Genomic DNA, 19,695 nt, shown 5'->3' with positions numbered 1-19,695 from the left:
TTTTTTTACTTTTGCGCATAAAACATTCATTTTCATCACCTGTGTACCGGCGGCCATCGGGTTTACTGCGGGGGGGGATGGCAGTGTGCTGTGTAATGAGTATTGAGTGATTAAAAAACGGATGTATTAAAAACCCACCTCCGTACCGGGGTCTCTTAATGTCCGCGTGATCTCTTGCCGGCCGTGTGCGATCGGGTTGAAAATGATGATGAGAGATTAATTACCGCTTGGCCGAACGAACCGGGTGGCTAGTGATAGCCCATCATTATACCTTATTATCGACATGATAACTATTTTTATTTGAAATTTGTTACCGACCGGCGCTTCCACTCGTCGGTGGCCCATCGTTCCGACGTGGCCGTGAAGTTATGCAACGCGGTGAAGTTGCAGTGGCAGTTTTTCATCTATTTATTTTTAATTAAATTAATACCCCCGTGTACCGTTTTGGTGTGTGTGCTTTTTTTTTGTTCTCTCTTTAGCGTGTTTTCGGTTCATGCTCTTGCTTCTTTCTGCCAGGTTCACTCTCAATTATTTTTAAGCCGCCCCGATATCGGTTATCGATATGGTGTATCCTTTCGCGACGGCTTTTCCCCGCATCCGTTTCGCCGACACCAGCACATCCGTTTGCCACCGTTTGCTGGCGGGATTGGTTCCGGGATTGATTACCGTCGGTTTAGTCACCGGAAAACTGGAACCGGCACTGTTTGCGGTATTGTGGCTGTGGCAGGCCGGGCCTGATGGTGACCGGAACATTTCACGATTGACCGATTATCGGTTGATCGACAGGCGGAAGGTGGCATGCATGTCCACGTGTGACGAGTGTGCGTTGAGCCTTTTTGATACATCGCTCCATCTGGACGGCCCCGCTGCACGGTGCCGGTGCATATTCTACACCGCGGAGACAGCGAGTGCGGGATCCGGCGAAATGCCGGTAAACGATTCATTTTTCATTATTTGTGCGTGTTGTCCACAGTTGGATTTTGGCAACATAATTAATTATCCAACCAGGGTCCGCACGCTGGTGGCAGTGGCCACCGTTGGGGTGGGAAATACGAAACCGACGGTGCAATATTATAATTAAAGAATAAAGCACTCGAGAGCAACAGTAAAAAAAAGGGAGCATATTGAAAATCAATGGAGCGTAATTGCCGCGACACCGGTTGCAGTTGCGGAAAATGGTGACAGCAGCAATATGTGTTGGTGGAATGGGGACGAATATAACACTAGCGCGGGATACGTGCACGATGGGCGCTCGTGAGCAACGTACTTAAATTAATTGAAAATCGTTTTGAATAGTTATTCGCCGGTGTGTTGTAAGGTTATTTTTCGGAATGCATTTTTTGTTTCTCACTTTTTAAGAGATCGAACATTGAAGCGTACAGGAAAGCACAACGTATGAGTAAAGTAATTCGTAAATGTAGTACAAAAAACTCTGAGCGTTATGAATTTCATCGCAATGTTAACTCACCGTTGTGTATATTGAACTACAAGACAGGAACAATTACATTGGACATTTAAGAAGATTGTTCAATCTTTTAGTAGTATTATTTCGGGTGATATTCGTACAATACTTTCGCTTGCTAAAATTATACGATCAGTGTCATAAATTTTTGAATGATGCGATGTGTTAATTAAAAGATCAATTAAGCACAATATGTGTAATTTTAGACGAACCAGGCATAGCATCCATTCAGGAATTGATTATCCACAAGACTAAAGTAATTTCAAAAGGCTTATACCAGGATAACATTGTGACAGGACGTCATAAATCACAGAGATATGTTGAAAGACTTTATTCTGCTAATTGGTCACTCCGGGAGTGTTGATCTAGCATCAGTGCCGAGTTCTTTTACCAAGTTGCACATTCGCAACAGTGACTGCGTTGATAGGAAATTAGACATAGACATCAGTGGATCTTAATCTCTTTTTGTCACTTCTTCTAGAATGTGATGAAGCTTTGTTCTTTTTTGACCCCATTTGTATTCCAGCATCCTGTACTGTGTAATGCAAGTATAATTAATTTCTCCTTTTTACAGTTTGATCATTTCTCACTACAGATCACTACTTAACTTCCGATCGCTTATTCTAAACCTTGTCCTCTAACTACCTATAAGTAGATACGCACGTCATTACAATGCCACCGGAGAACCCAGCCCGTAAAGTCTTTTAAGGTCGTTCAGCTGTTCAAGGTTCAGCTGGAAAAGCTAAATCTAATCCAAGAAGCTCACTGTGCTGAAAATTCAGACACCCGGGAGACGACTGTAAATGGATTTGTTTCGGTCCCCGAGGGTTTATTGCTGCAACGCTGTGACGATACGAACAATCTTGTCCTGTCTCCAGCAAAAAAAAAAAATCGGTGTCGATAGAGGGATTATTACAACATATACTGAGACTGGTCCAGCGGCTCAATCCGTTGCCAGTCGAGGGAATCGTCCCATTAGCGGCTACTCCGGCTCTACACAACAGCGGTAGCACTCAAACGATCGTTTGACTCAGACGGTGGCCGGCTCAGACGGATTCTAGATGGTGGCTAGTAGGGTGTCATTAGCCCTGCTAGTTGCCAACGACGATTTCAAAGCTGAGATGCCCGACTATTCTTACTTCTTCTTAGTCATAGAGTGATGCCGAGAGGTTTTCTTCGCGAGTTGAAACGCCTATACCAGACATTTCTGAAGAAATACTCTAACTGGTAACATGGAAATGTGTGGTAAAGGCTAATGGAGGTTTTAGTCAGTAGAAGCCTGACAGTATCGCAGGAGAGGTTACTGTGGTGTCTGTTTGCAGATTTCCTCCTTGTAAAAAAGGTCGTTCACCTGAACTAAGCTGATATGGTAGGTGGTGTTTAAAACGTTAAGGTATACAGCTGCATCATAAAAATTGCAACAGTTTATTCTGTCAACAATGCAATGCAAATTTCCTCCAAAGAATTGTCGTCCAATTGACTCGAAAAATGCTAATTAAAGCTAATATTCTTCGACAACAACCAACAAATGCTTTAGAAAATTTAGGAAATAGAGAAATTGATCACTTTCGAACATGTGAAAGCTTTCATTATTACTCCACACACACACACATGAACAGTCGGCAATGGGAAAATTTTCTTGCAAAACAATGAACGTTTTCCGCCTGTTCCTGCTCGCGATATTGACATACAGAAATGCATCACAAAGGCAGATCACAAACGGGTTGCTTTGTACTTGAAAACATTTATTAGTGCGCCAAGATAAACGGCTACGCCAGAAATCATTGCTCTTGACGATGACAGTCCCACAAACGGTGCACCGTTAGGTGCCGTTGTTTGGTGACGTTTGAAGAAGCAACCGTTCACCTTTATCTGCTGGAAAGTGCACGTGCTCACTCGCGTGGAAAGCAAATGAGCGATTTTCCTCGCTGCGAGATGGAAAGCTTTCCAGCCGCGGGCAACTGCACCGCCGCGTTCGTCGTCGTCGTTAACGTGTCTTGTTGTCGCGCAATTTGACACAATCATGCCTTAAGCTGGCGCTGACATTTGAGGGTGTCAATTTAACGGTCCAGTGATGCGGTCCGCGCCTGTTCGCATGGGGCCGGTGTTTGGGGGAGAGGTTAGAGCATTCCGAGGCTGAACTTCGCCGAACCTTGACCGTGTGGCGCGTTGAGAAATGGTTAGAAATTTCATTACGAGCCCGTGTTGGGTAAAATGCACCAGGCGCGTACTTGGACCGGTTAGTTCAGTGACGCAGGCCGCATCGGACGGGTGCCTTTGACTGGATCGTCAACGATGGCCGAGGGTTTGTTGCAGCGATTCAGCACGATCGGCAGTGTGATCGGTAGTAGCAGCACTAGCATGCCACCGATTGATACGACCAGTATCACTCAGCGCATTCATCGCGAACCGCCGGCATTGCTTACCGGCGGAAAGTATCCCGTGTACGGACCGGGCACTGGACCAGAGCTGTACGAGGACGAAGCGGGCGAATATTGGCACGGTTCGGAGGGCAACGGTGCCGGTGGGTTTTTCCCCAGCTTTTTGCCCTGGAGCCAGGGACCACAAGGAGCACATCCAGTTCCGCCACCACCACCACCACCGCCGCCACCACCACCTCCATCAGGCTATCCGCTGTATCGTGGACCGTACGGAGGACCGTTTAACAAGGGACTACGTTTTAAGGGCGCTTCAGTGGCGGTGCTGACACTGTTGGCTTTTCTGTTCTTTTTGAGCATTCTGCAGAACTACATCCGGGACTATTCGACCACATCGCAACCGACCGTAATATTGCTGTCCGCTGGTGCAACGAAGGAAAACTTACCGATCTATCCGTACCGCATCCGGCAGAAGGTGGGCCAGCGTGGTGACGAACCACCGTCCCGGTTCGACGATGATGACGATGCGGATCCCATCGATGAGACTTCTGACCAGGGCGATGGGACATCGACCGCGGGAGGCTATCGGGCCCGGATCAGGAAGGGATCGACACATCATCGGGTCCATCATAAAGGCAGCAACAGCAAGGCAGTGTCCTCGGGGAACGTATCGCCCGTACCGTCCAGTGCACCGTTCGGCGATATTTTCAAGGTAAACGGATTGTGAATTCAACACGGCCGTGAACCGGTTTGCGTAGTGGCTTTTTAGGTGGACTCAAGTCCGACACAGCGAACACTGGCAATCGTGCCGTACGTAGCCCGGCGTAGTGATTTTGTTTATTTATTATCCCGTTCTGATACAATAAAAGGTAGCTTTTTAGTCTTGAAAGTGTTTGAATTGGTGACATCTTGCATGGGAGAAGGCACTGGCACAAAACAACAACTCCGTTCGGTGACTTTCGTGTGTGACTTTGGTGATGGTTTCGGCAAACCAGCGTCGTGTACACAACATGTTTGGTAGTGCCTGTTTGTTTAGTTGTGTCGTAGGAAGCGTGTTTGTGAAGTTGCTGGATTTTTGGAATGAAAAGGCAAAGCTAAACAAATGATGGTGTTCGTCCCACTGTTTGGTGCTGAATCGCAGTTTAAGTCAAACGAGATGCAAAGTTTTTTGCATTATGATGAAGATTCCATCTTGTATAGTTGTTATAAATGTCGATAGTAATCAAAAATATTTGATTAATCTATTATTCATGAAAAATATCTGGAAAAATACGAAAATAATCTAAAGAATTTAAAAGGCAATCAGGTTAAAAAGTTTGGAATATTTCTAACTAACTCAAATTACCGTACTACTAAACTGAGCCTAACGATATGAAAATGTCGGAGGGAATACCTGTCTTGATCAGATAATGTTTGATTTCTATTATTGCCCTGCTGGAAGTGTCATCAGGAGACCCTCTTTTTAATACCTATTCATTGTCTGGCTTTCTTTTCTCTAAACAAACAAGAATATCCTGGCACAGCAACAAATATGGAATATTTTAAATATGAAAAATCTTAGATACATTTACAAAAATCCTTTTTTTTTAAATACATCAAACATTATCTCAATGTAAAAGGGGTTAATCTCAAACACGTTGATTTGTAAGATGTAGAACGATGCAGAATGTCATCAACATTAGAGTAAAAAGAATTCGAACCAAGACACTTGGAGATACTCAACCAGACATGATAGGTAGGCCGAATATTCATGATGAAATAATCTATTATGGGCAAACAAAACAAGAAGGTCTATAAATTCACCTCCATAAAGGAGATCTATTGAGGACAATTAGTTTGAAGAATTGACTTGAAGTAAGTATAAAACAGCTAAATATTCGTCATAACATTATTCCATTCTAGCCTCCGGAAAAACATAATATTTAAACCCTCTCAGTACTAAGGCATTCACACATTCATTACATAATCTTGAACTGGAATGTATGGACATCGTAGTATAACGGATCCCAATAATCCAGTAGTTGACATTCGTAGCAGCATAATCTTACACCGAAATTAACAACCCTGAGAAGCCATGCACCGCTGCCAATAAACGAAGAGCCGCATGAAGCAGCAAGAAAAACCAGTCCGCCAATAATTGTGCATATAGTTTGCGAAAAAACTATAAATCGATTGCTGCAAAATCACGCATCCATACATTGTTTCGTTCTCGGGTTTCGTTTTGCTTCAGATTGTTATACAGCACGCCCGCATCGCCGGTCTGCGCCGTCCTACTTCGCGATGTACACGAACGAGGAGGAACATCACTTCATGCAGATTTATAGTGGCGTTACGTTGTATCCGACACATTTCTACTGGCACTATTACTAATGGTGGCGTACCGTTGCCGTACGTCCTGACACACCCACCATCACTGCCGCCACACAGCTTCTTCAGGCCAAGGTACAATCCGTACCGTTTCGCAGAGTAGTATCTTTCCGCTGTTAGGTTCCGTAGTGTGGTTGCGCAAAATAGACAGAGCGTGTGTGGGGGTTGAAACGCAAAAAAAAGATCAGTTCCTAACACACACACACACTTATATTGCGAGCAAAAGTCCTTGTGCTCGGGGGAAAAAGGGATCATTGCCGGGCGATAATGGAAGGGTGAAGGTGAATTATGGCACTTGAGGCAGTAAAAATATCGGTAATAAATTTCAATCCCTATCGCCGTAATTCAATTTTGGATTCCTCAGATCCCCCCGGAAAGGCGGAGTCCGCCGGATCCGCATTGCAAGCCAGCCGTCGGTGGGATTGTTCCCCTGATCATCTTGATTGTGCTGTAGTTGGGGCATGCAAAGAGCAGACACACTTTTTACTAGTGTTGTTACACTTACGAATGACATTCTGTTGGTGGTTTGCATGGGATTATTGGAAATCGTTGTTTAAATCAATGTTAACGAACGGAAGTACGGAACGGTGTGCAAATGATTGGTAATGAAAATGGTGAATATCACGTATTGTTTTCAATAGCATTACGATTAAAATACATAGGAAAAGAAACAATTTAATTGAGTAATAATTCTTCAATCTGTAGATTTCCTCAGTGTACTTATAATAAGATTCAATGACCCAGAATTTAATACGATGGCTCAGGAAATTCTTCGATAATTCCAAATAAATAAGTAAGTCAAACAATGTCTAGCCCTCTCGCAGGCCGAACCTTAACCCGATAGGATATTCTGATCAAATGCATGTTTAAGTATAATCTATTAATTATTAATTAGCTAAAAACCCTGAGGTGCTTTATATTACGCATATGGCAGTGAATATTGAAGGTTTTGGATGTTTTAAGTCGTTAATTATTGACAAAATTATTGATATTATCTATTTATGTAAGTCGCTTAAACTGAATTTGACATGTACCGTACAGTATCATATAGTTTTGTCGCACTTGATAAGTATTAGTTTTGATTTAAAATATTAACCCCTAATAGAAAAGTATCTTTACAGCATTTCTAAATTGATATTGAATTTAAGATTTAAATAATCATAAATAGCTCATTTCTAGTATCCGCTAAATAAATATACTATTTATTATTTATAAATATTGTTCGAAATATTTTAAAGTAAATTACTAAACATAAAAGTTATGTAATACGTATAAGAAAGCGATACAATTAAACAAACATTATCTAGCCGTCTTTCTCATAAAACATGATGTCACTTGGGAAAATTTGTTAAATTATATTCGCAGGAGGCACTGAAGCCTTCAACCACATGTTGTAACTCTATTTAATGCATTCTCCAACACATCCAGGGCTCGAGTGAAATTCGTTGGCAGTTTTTGGCCAACATTACGATTTGCCGGCGCGAGAAGAAGCTGGTACATGAGTCGCACAAAGCGCTGCCAGCACACTAATTGCATTCCTCTCGCAGCACACAAGAGTCTAATTACAGTCTCCGTTTCATTTCCCGCCAGGGTGCAAAGATCTGTCGTTCCCAGTGTGTTATGGCACGACGATAGGAACCGCTACCGACGGCACCAGGCGCCTCCATGTGTGTGTTGTTTTGGGATGAAAAAGCACTTTCCTTGTCCGGGGTGGCTCGGGAAAGGGGTGGAAATAAAATTTGAAGAAGTGTTTTCTTCACCGCTCACCGGCCTGGAAAGTGATGAAACTTTCACCTGAATCGAAAGCGCACCAGGAGAACAGCGGCAGATGCATCTGCTGGTCTCGTTTGCAATGGTATTGCAGCAGGCACCCGACTGATAACGATAAAAACCATACTACCGCGCAGTAGTTGATGGTCTTTCGGTGATGATGATAGTGGTGGTGGCGGTGATGATGATGATGATGATGATGATGATAAAATAAATTGTAACCGACGGGAGTCGAATTCGTAGAAACACAGGCTGCTACAGGGCGATTGCCGGGATGGAACGACTCCGTCTCCGGGGTCCTTCTACAGCGGTAGGTGTTTCCGTTGAGTCATTTCCATCGAACATGATCACGATGATGCAGCGGCTGGATGCTCCGGTGCTGGAACGCTCGTTGGTGAAAGGAAACCGTCATCCCACGAAGTGCCGGTGCTGCAAAAGGCCAAAAAACGAAGCTGCCCTTTGCTCTGCTGCGCCCCACTGCTGACCTGCGCGGTGTAGTGAAGTAGCTTTTCTCGGGCCATTACCGTCGGCACGGCAGTCACGTTGCGGGTTGTGGTTGGGCGTTGGGAAATGGCTTCATTAAAATTGTTGCACTTTTCGGCAGGCTTGCCACTTGGCGCCAGGTTTGTAAGGAGTAGCCCGGTGTTCTTTGCTGGATGTGAGGCTGTGTGTGTGTGTGGCAGTGAGGATTTTTTCATCCCTTCAGTCCCATTCTGTAGTAGACGTGTAGCAAAAAGCCCGAAAAGGAACACGCGCGCAAAGGGCACACACAAAATTGGCAACCAGTCCGGCGGACCGATCCACGGGACCGTACACACATGGGACCGATGCGAAGATTGGCTGGAACAAACGAACATCCGTGCGGGGGTGGTAAGGGGGGTGCGAATGGCCGCCGGTCGGGTGGTGTGTCGAGTCATTAAATGTTTCTTTTAATTTTCACCCGAGATGCTCGTTCGCCATGGTGCAGCATTAATTTGCAGCTAATTTACAACGTGTTCTATCGCACACGGGCACTTGCCGACGACAGTGCTGTCAAAATAAAAAAAAAAAGGAGTGTGGAGGTTTCCGAAAAGGTTCTTAAAATGCACGTAGCCAAAGGGTAAAATAACTTGCGTACTAACAATCGATGGTAGCTGCTGCCAACATTTTCCGTTCGCAGCAGCGTGAGTAGGTGTTCCCGTGCCGTCGTTTATTGTGTTGAGTAACGACATTAGATAAAGTGGCAGCTTGTTTCGTATCAACTGGCACTTGCATAAAGCATTTAAAAATTGATTATCGTAGTTAATTTTACTGCTATAAGCTATTTGAGTTGCAATGGTGCATTAAGAACCATTTAAGGTTTTTTTTTTTTAATTTGAGGTGTAATATATAGATTTAAGATTTTACTCAGAATTAAAGTGATTCGGTATCGTTATGTTCCAAAAGCTGAAAACTGGGGCCAAAAGCTTAAACCTAGGGAAACTAGGGCTGAGAAGGCTTTCAAATAACTGATCAAAAAATCGTCAAAACCTTAACAGTTCAATATTCAACCATTAAATATTCCACTCTAACTTAAAAAGGTCGAAAAATTGGTTCCTTCCAATTCTTCTAAAAACCCTGTAAAATAACAGGGGTTTCCTGTTCAAGAAGCAAAGTTGAAACCATTTCTGGATGCTTATCAAGTTAAACTGGAATGTGTTCAGGTATATGTGGATTCCATTACACTTTCTGGAACTATTTCCATAAAAAAGATGATGGCTGTGCCATGTTTTCTTGTTTGACAAATTGAAAGCTTCACATATAAGTTAAGCATTTAGTACGGTAGAGAGAGCTTTGAACAAAATCGATTTCGTCCTGTAAAAATTGGGAAGAAATTCAAAACTGTCTAGGCTCATTCCAGTTCCACTTGAATTTTAATCTAAAACTGGTTAAACAACTACGCCAGAGCGCCATGGTCATGCGCGCGTGCTATTTATTGCCAACATCCTTTTATCCAACATCGACTCCCCTAACCTTCTGGCGGCTATTCCCCTTTATATCCCATCCTACCGCTTGCGCTTACGTCCACCCCTCTTCATCCCTTTGCGACGCACGCGATTCTCCCAAAGTGATCCTTGGGTTCGTGCGCTATCTGAATTCAATTCCGTGGGTGATTTGTTTGACCACAGTGTATCGTTCTCTACTTTCCGTTCCCGTGTTCTGGTTACTTCTTCCTAATGTGTCTCGTCTCCTCAATCCTATTTTCTTGTCGTTATTTTTGTTTGTAATCAAAGACGTCATTGTACAGCCCTTGAGGCAAGCAATAAGAAATAAAATAATAATAATAATAATAAACACAAAAACACACTCGAAGCCCTAGCCAAGAGTGCAAATGTTGAATGAATCACACGTAAGCTACAAAGGTTACGCTCCGGGAAAAAGTGTAAATTAATTTAAACACATTTTCCTGAGTAATTGAAATTCGCTCATCATGTAAAAGATGTTTGCTTTAAATAAAACTCCTTTCTTTACACTTCCAATGTTGCTGATTGGACTGTTTGCTGGCAAGACATAACACCCATTTGCAACTAGCAAACCCGCTTACCACCCGGGCGTCCACACCCTGCCGTGGCATTTGCATTTGGACAAAAACTTTGCACACTGGTTCGGCTACCATCCATTGCGAAACTTACAGCAGACGTACGAAAGTTTACCAAGATACATATAACAACTTTGACCGTTCGCAGTGCAACGAATGCAGCCACACTCCACACCATTTCGCAAGCAAGTTCAGTGAACGAAACAGAATTCCTTGTGTACTGCATCGCATCGTGTGCCGCCGGCGGAGAAGTTATTTATTTAAATTTATAATTAGTTTTAAGGGAAGCTAATTTATTGGCCTTTGTTTTTGGATTCGGAGTTTGGATGTGGTGGGTTGGGTGTGGAAAAACGGGGCCTGTAGTAGCTTCGTTTTCGCCGGCATGAATGCACCCAACCAAAAACGCATCGGCGCCCGTCAATTACCAACCGCGCGCCTGGACCAAACTTCGCGGGGACTGATGGATCGTCGGACTGCGTGAAATCCGACGTTTCGGGACGACGTTGATTGATGTTCCGGTGAAGCCACTCGTCCGTGCGGCGTGATGCAATCCGAACCAGACGACTCCGCGCCAACGGTACGGCGCGCAACGTAACCGAAAAACTCTCGCACGATGTACGTGTCAATCGAATTGGCACTGGGACCGGTGCCGGATCGTGTCTTCGGGACACGGTCGGACGTCTCTGGGACCGTGCGTCAATGTGTGTGTGTTTTTTTTTTACTTTCTTTTCAAACAGCTTTGGTGGCCACCGGTTTGGGTTTTGCAATCATTTCTTTGCGAGCCAGAAGGATGAGTGACCCGTCCCGTGATCGCTGCCAGTCTATCGTTCCCGAGCGAAAATGGTTTGCATTGTCATTGGAAGCCTTTTTTGGGGTTGGTTTGGCCAGAGCTTTGGCAATGGCGAACGGCGCACGGGATGTGTCTGTGGTTTTTCAACGCTTCTGTCTAAACTGTCGGGGGTTTCTTGTTTTGTTTTTTTTTTGGGCTAGCTCTTCCCAAAAGTGCAACCGATTAGAAACGGTACGAAAAGTGCAATTCAATTGGTTTCCGTGCCAAAATCGCAACGGGTTCGCAAAGGGTAAATAAAATACAACTCATCGGCCAAAATTGATCGTTTCATTGCACCTTGGTATGAAATTCATTGGATTTCGAGATCGATTGGGTTTGTTTAGAAGAAAAAAAATCAACACACGGATTGTGGCCGTACAATATTTATCGCTTAATGAAGTTATAGCTAGCTACGAGCAACCTCTTTTGGACCGGGTTTAGTTATTAGGGCGATTAAAGCCACATACAGGGTTTCGATTTTTTTTTGTGCAATCTGAGGAATTGAAATAGCAGGAGGAGCTGAAGGCCCCATAGTTAGAAAAACTGATAATAGTTAGTAAAAGGAAAATAACAGTACGATTTTTAAAGCAATCTTTAGAAATGTTTTGCAAGAAAGCTTAGAAGTTTATCATAAGTCTATAATGATCCAAACTAATTGCGTTCTTGAAATATTGGGTGTTCAAGTAAGTTTCTTATGTTTCATATAAAATTACGCTATTGTTACATTACGGGCATGTGTGTGTAATTACGGGCACCAAATAAAAATACTTACTTATAGACAGCTATGGTGGGATCAGAAGGGGATCATATATTTTGAACTCCTTCGGAGTGGATCGGTATCAAATTAAGCTGATTCGTTTGAGGTAATCATAAACTTGGACTGGCTTATAAACTTGGACTATCATATTTCTATATAGCACTTTCTTTCTAGGATATATTCCGTTTTCGTCGATGGAATGTCACATTAGGTCGATTTGTTCCTGGGATTCAAAAGAAGAGGACTTATTTGGTACCCATAATTTTCCAAAATGAAGAAAAATCTGCACTTTCAGATGCACAGTATTTTGAAAAAAGATCCATTTTCACAACAATTCCAGAAAACTAATAAACTACCTAGAATTTAAATTACAGAAGAATTTATTTATCAACTGCTCTCAGCTTCATTCGATTATTTTCAATATGCGTAATATGAGCAATATTGAAAAGGAAATCAAAACAACAAACTTAGCTACGATTTCGTTCCTAACGTTAAACAATGTCCTTCCCATTTCTGTTTGCCACGTGAGTCTGAAACTTTTACTTTGATTCCTTTTCACCCTTTTCAAACTTAACCATAGTCGTCCCAGGAGTTTTATTCTTCTCCCAGGAAGTGTTCACTATTTTGGGCCAAAAACTTGCGCCCGACTATAGAAATTACCCAGCTCGGTGATTGATTTCTTTAATCTACGCTGAATTCCACGCTGATTGCTCGTTTACCTGCACCTGCAGGCCCTCGACCCTTTATCGTGTTTTCAGTTCGAATCGGAACGTTCAAAACTTTCCCACCAGCCCTCCAGTGCCCTGGCTGGCCGGTAAAACATCTCACCGGCATACCGGGCAGGTGGAAAAAGGAACCAATGGGTTTACCGTAAAACTTCTTCATTTACAATCAATCCCGCGCAACAACATACACTTCATCTTAATCAAACACAACCCCGCACCCGGCGAGGCAACCGGCCAGATCGAAGCCGCAGGGAATGGCATTTTTAAGCGAAAACTAATTTCGACTTTTCCACCCTTGTTGGGTGTTTTTCCCCCGGCACGATGGGAGAGCGAGCGGAACTGGGACAAACCGATGGAATCGTTTTTGGGTCGCTGTTTTCCATCGGATTACCCCGAATGCTAAGCTTTCATCTCGAAACCGTATGTGTATGTGAGGAATGGTTGGTGTGTCGGTCGGAAGCGGTCTGTCGGCGAAGACACGTGCAAACCAAAACCCCCCGCGGTTACGAAGATGTGCCGCTTTCAGCACATGTCGCTTGATCTTACGGATGAAAAGTTGCTTCGTCCCAGTAGCGTAGCACAAAGTCTTACTCAACAATTGTTTAATTTAATTATTCAACCATAATACACCGCAATCATACCCGGTTAGCACGATCCCACTGCCCGAACCGGCGATTCCCCCACGGGATAGGGATTGATGATGGTGGTGGCTGTTGGGTGGTTCTTCTGCTTTCTTCGTTTTCGTCGTTTGCGGTTACCTTCATCAGTATATCGCACCGGCAGGAAATCAGTTGTTGCTTACACTGCCAGCAAATTCAACCTCGTGCGCGGCATTTCGTTCGGCAAACCATTTCGAAAGACAAACTTTTCCCAAGAACGCACCCAAAACTGGCACCCGCAGCAGCAAAAAGGAAGACGGCTCTGGTGCGCACACAGCAAGATAAAGCAAGAGAAGCGTAACAACAGATACGTACAGCTTTTGAATGACGCATTCAACTCCAGAGAGAGAAAGATTTTTATCCGACCAACAGGTTTTTTTCTTTTCGCCTCGCTTATCTACAAAAATAACATTAAGTACATTCTGCTTCCAGCGCTGGGTGCCATTGTCAGGGATTAAAATTCAATTACAATGAGCAGGTTTGCGATAAACACGACGTAAAAATAGAAACTAAATCAAAACGGATGAAGATTTAGATTATTCTCAAGATTGGGTGCAATATGTACGGTAGCGTATTGTTATTTAACTTATTTTTGCAAAACATTTATTTATATATTGAATTTTATATATGTTTTCTATATTGATATTGATAAGTTGATTTATATATACTCTTGATAAAATGCATCACACGTTCATGCGAAAGGTCAGAGGAATTCATTTTAACTCGGTACTCTAAAATATATTAGAAGACGATTTTAAGGACATCCAGTGCAGGATGTATCGATCATGCAACCCTGATCGTTAAGGACGAGCAACAGTGCTCGACGACTCTTCATCAATCGTCAATATTGTTTAGGGTCCTTTGTTTTATTGTAGTCTCGAATGGTGCATGTAACTTCTACCAAGTTCCTAACGCATTACTGGGATCTATTCTCGAGTTGTACTGACTACTTCTTAGACGACATCACCACGAAGCCGACAGTGAAGAGGTCCTGTGTTACTTGTCTAAACTTAAACTCCTTTTTACCAGTGAGCATAGATGACATAACCACGAAGGGAACAAGGCATCTGCGACGCACTGGTCCGATTCCGATCTCGTTTTAGCGAAGTCAATCAGTCAATCAATTCGAGGGTACTCTTATTTCCGAACATCTATGAAAGTTGTCCGGGTCTTGCCACATCGAATTTCATAATATACCAAAGGATGTTTTCGATATTAAGACATCTTTTATTACAGTTACATTTTTGGAACCGAACTTGACATAACTCTAGACATCTTTTGAAGGAACGTACGAATTGCTGAATAACCGTGCTGCCAGAGATGCAGGAATACCTCTGATGAGATGGAATACACGAAACTCCAGAAGAAATCCCCATTCTACAGGTCAAGCTTATTTGTTGTAGATGTGAAGGAACTTGTGAGAGAGTTTGATCAACCTCTTAAAGCAGATGATATCAGATGCACTTCGCTGCGCCAAGAGACCAATTGAGGATATCGAAATGAACAGAAATCCAAATAAGCGATATTCGCATGTTTTATTAAACAAAGTGTTTATAACAAGATTATACGATTGAAACAATCAGAGCTCTTTGTAGATTGGGAATTCCATGCATTTCTAGTCGGAAAAAGTTTCTAATATCACCTACAATAAATATTCAGGAGCAATACATGCGATGAACTTTCTCTTGTTGTCAACTGCTAAAAACCGTCCTAGAAATAGTATGACCGAAAGCATCGAAAAGAAAGCTGTGATACTCTCATAATGGATGGTTATAACAGTTAATGAGTACTAAGTCATAAACCATTACGGTTTATAAATTACGGTGTCGTTCACCGCTGTGCTTCACATTTGCTATTCTCCGATGGTTAACAGTAAAGCATCAGTACCGCACGAGCACGAGCTCCCAAAAAAGCTCCTCAACTTTATGTTGATGTTGAACAAATTTACTACGCTCGTGACCGATGGCCATAGTTCATCTCGGGCAAGTGAGCTTCGCATCAATGTTCATTAACATCATCGCCCAACATCCACCCAGTGTTAGCTATCCCAGACACTTGTGCTTCGGCATTAGCAAAACTTTGCAACATCGCTCCGCTTAATCCATGTGCCGTGTCGTGTCGTGTGTCGGGGCTGCACTTATTTGTTGCATCGTTGGCGATTAAATCGCCACCTAGCGAATGGTGTACCGGCCCTCCGAGTTCGGTCGCACAGCTGGCACGTTCTTTAATCAAGTGGAAAATGAAAATAAAGACACTAAACTGCTAATGCTTTTCCTTCTCCTTCCCCCCAGAGAAGGGCAAACCCCAAGTGCCATTTGCTCGTAGAATACTGAAAGCTCAGCTATCTCCGATCGATGCTTCGATGTTCCCTAGCGTCCTTCACCGGTTGGCAGAGAGTGCCATTGGGGTTGTGTGTTACTGCTGCTGTTTCCATTTGCTGTGGATTACGATACACGTAACCGACGTCCAAAAGCCGACGTCGAAGAAGATTATGTTGAAAATCATTTAATTTGTCTAGGGTCGCTTAGTTGCACCGGGGGACCATACGGTACTGACGGTTAGTGCACCATGAACCCCGGGTTCGGGCTTGGGTTCGTGCACAAGCTGACACAGAAAAGGGAAAGGGATCTGAATTTTGTTTCTCTTGCTGCAGCAAAAACGGTCCGGGGCAAGGAAGCGAGATGGGAATTTACAAAACATACACACATCCAGGTAGGATACACATCCGGAATGTATGGCCCCGGATTGGAACGTTCCGTAATGGAATGCACACGTGTGCTGCCACACCCGTGTGCACCGAGTGATGTGCATGCCGGGAATCTGAGCCAGTTTAGCATCGGATACGGAGTGGCAGCATTATCTCCATAAAAAAAAGAAGTTTGAATAGCTTTCCGAGCCATTCTTTATGATTATCGAGCCCTTCCAACGATGCCATGAATCTGAGATGGAAACCAACCGAACCCGTTGCTGATGGTACTGGCATATTACTGCACGGAGGTCCTTCCATCCTCGTGCTGCTCGTAATTCTCCATCCATATCCATAAGACGGTTGAGCAGATGAATGCACAACCCCTCAACGTCTTCGGGTGGCACTCGCTGGCGTCGAGTCGGCGGAACGGCACGGTACCATTTCGTTTCGATGTCCAGTGTCGATGACTTTCATCGTGCACATGGCATCGACCACATAGTGACGTCCCGTATTTGCTGTGGTGATTTTTAGGGGGCCACAACCCGTTGGCCGGGTACAGCAAATCGAATTTACGTGCTCACTCACGTCTTACGGCGGGGGCGGACGATGCAGTTTGATTTACCACCTGGGAATAATGGACTCATGTTTCTTGAAAGATACCGAGATTCCGACCGATGAGATTCGTACTGCGTCGTACCGGAGGAGGGAATTTCGAATTCGTTCGTTTGGGAAGGAATTTCTTCACCGGTCAGAGATTTGTTACCGTAGCTTTGCATTGCAGCTGGATTTGTCCTTGCAGCCATTAAGCAAGGCAATTGAATTGGTTAACGTACGTGTATGATTGTGCTACGAATTTTTAAGAAGGTGGCTTACGAACGGAAACACTTGGGACAATGCATTATTTGGTTTGATGGGTACACATACTTCCTGCATAATTAAATGTCTCAACATTCAACTCCATGGTGAGGTTATTTAAAATTGCTTCCAAAGCTTTTATAAGCCATTCTTCAGAGCACTGTAGAAAGAGTAAGTTGTACATTACCTGGTGGTGTAATACGAACAATCGTAGGAGCCGTAAAAATTCAATATATATTTGGAGAGATAATTAATTAATTAATTAATTAATTAATTAATTAATTAGATGTGTATATCTGTTACTTCAGGAACTTACTTTTTAAACATTTAAAATGAAATAGCGAGTTTATAAAATATTAAAAATTGTTTAAGATTGAATCATTAATTTTTGGTAATTTCTGTGAAACAATATGCAAAATGTTGTTTGAAGTACGAGATTGTAATTTCTTTTAAAATGTTTCATTTTCATGTTTTATTAAATTTCATTTTCGTATGGTAAATATTTAGCGCTGCCATATTTTTATAGATTATTAGGGTATTGATATGAAGTTTTTATTAATAGTTGCTGAAGCCTTCAATTTTGAACGAACGCATTTAAAAAGATTCGTTTAGTTTTGCGTGCTAATTATTCTATCTTGATATCCCTCGAGAAACCCTAAAGGTCCCAAATATGTTATTAATTCCTATAATGTCCTTAGATCACAACGATACACTCAGCTTCAAATGCAAGTAAACTCGAAACGAATAAACTCCCAGACACCCCAAATAATTCGCCATGTTGAAAAACACTGAAACACAAAAAAAACCGCCAGCTTCTAGTGGCATGTCACTTCGCAAAGGATTCTAAATGTAATCTTCCTTCCCTTCAAGCAAACCAACCGTTGCTCGATCGCTCGATCCCGGTGCACTCGTAAAAGCTTTCTGTCCGACATTATGCTAATGTGCATCCCGGTCGTTACCGGCGTTGTTTCACACAAGTTTACGATGACGAGCATCACAGAAGCATCCTTTCCGCAAGCGGGCGAATCGCAGCGAACGGTTGGCCAGCGGATAGGTACAGTGGCTTAGTGGAGTGATGCTGTAATTACAAAATTTATCCTCCAATTCCATCGTGCCGGTGATGGTGAAGACAAATCGATGGCCATCCTCCTCCGCGCGCTAAGGTCACTGCAATTGCACGCGGTCCTATGCGTACTGCTGCTGTAGCGTACCACATCCGTGCAGTGGTGCTATCAGCGCTAGCGAACGCATCGCATTTTGTTGACTAGGAAGCGATGTGGTACGATATGCGGGCGGTAGCGGTTGGTGCAAAAGGGTAGAGTAATGTGTGGTTTTCTTTGCCATCAATTGTGCATTCGCCTGTGCAGCGAACCGTAGTGAAGTGAACCACCACGAAGGCGTCGCGTACTCTCGGCGTATGATGCGCTCCGTCGATACGATCGGATGGACCGGTTTAGGGGGAGGGCCAAAATGCGTTCACGGTGCCCATCATGGCGTACTCAATCCTTGTTATGCGCCACATCGGAACGAAAGTGGCCCACCACAAGCCACCATCCTCCATGCGTATGTGTGAGCATGTGTGCGGGGACGACATCATTATGGCACTTTTCCCTTCAGTAGTAGTGCTGTGGTCGATCTTGTTGGATTTTGTTTTTTGATTACCGTTTCGCTATGGTTTTTTTTTCGTCACCTCATCATCAATCCTCCAATGCCCACATATGTGCACACTGCACACGATGCAAAATCAGTGATCCATTAATTGTGTCATGTTTATTCCGAGATTTGTGGCCGTTCGGTGAATTGTTAAATAAACGTCCTAGAACCAACAACAACAGCACACACACACTGTTGGACGGGGATGAACAGCTGCGGGTTTCCAGCACGGGTTGGAGCATTTCCTTTTTTCCGTTTACTGCCGGCGTGAAAATCCCCGGAATATCATTACTGGTATTAGGGTAGGTTATGGATGGACTGTACCGGCCATATACCCGTACTATTATGGTTGGCCGAAATTGATGCACTGCGCGTCCCATTTGTAGTCCCATCCCGCACACACAGAAGCGTGCACCGGGGGTGTCCGTGTGAAAATGCAGGTGAGTGTAATCCAAAACAGCGTAAGTTTATCCCCACATATGGTCAGGAGAGGGTGGTTTGTTTGCATTACTGAACACTCACGCATGGGAACAGGCGGCGAGTCAATAGACACCCCACGCCGAATGCACTGTTTGCATGTTGGGTAAAATGGCGACAAATTTGTGCTACGTTTTATCAACATCCTTCCATAATGGATGTAGCACTTTAATCGTTAAGTATGTTAAAAATACTGAAGTTGTAAATGTTTGAGTGTTATAAACATGAGCGTGAATAAAAAAAAATACCGACATTCTTCAACATGAATCATGAATTTCCTTTATTTGGCGTTTGAATAAATATCGGTGAAGGAACGTTTATTCGTCCGTACACATAGAGCGAAGTTTATTTTTCCACCTGAAGCACCGGACGCCAGCATGCCACCCAAAAGTGCATTTTTGACGTGCGTTCGCGTACATTGCAACGAAAGCATTCAACCGGAAAGCGTGATCGGTTTTGGAAAAGATGCCACAAATTTATTGTCTCACTCACCACCACCACCATCACCACGAACCAG

At 43.5% G+C, this 19,695-nt stretch overlaps 1 protein-coding gene across 1 annotated transcript; it reads left to right on the top strand.

Annotated features, from left to right (window-relative positions):
* The first annotated feature begins 3,757 nt into the window (after positions 1 to 3,757).
* Positions 3,758 to 4,567, top strand: LOC128298787 (uncharacterized). The gene has a single exon (XM_053034571.1). It carries the CDS (start codon positions 3,758 to 3,760, stop codon positions 4,565 to 4,567), a length of 810 nt encoding a protein of 269 aa, XP_052890531.1.
* The last annotated feature ends 15,128 nt before the right edge of the window (positions 4,568 to 19,695 follow it).

This window comes from Anopheles moucheti, chromosome 2 (assembly GCF_943734755.1).
Source record: "Anopheles moucheti chromosome 2, idAnoMoucSN_F20_07, whole genome shotgun sequence".
Classification (NCBI taxonomy): Eukaryota; Metazoa; Arthropoda; class Insecta; order Diptera; family Culicidae; genus Anopheles; species Anopheles moucheti.
This window is presented reverse-complemented; position numbering and strand designations above follow the sequence as displayed.

Bases quoted from the DNA above. Each gene is read 5' to 3' on its own strand.
- LOC128298787 (XM_053034571.1), top strand. From the start codon at position 3,758: ATGGCCGAGGGTTTGTTGCAGCGATTCAGCACGATCGGCAGTGTGATC.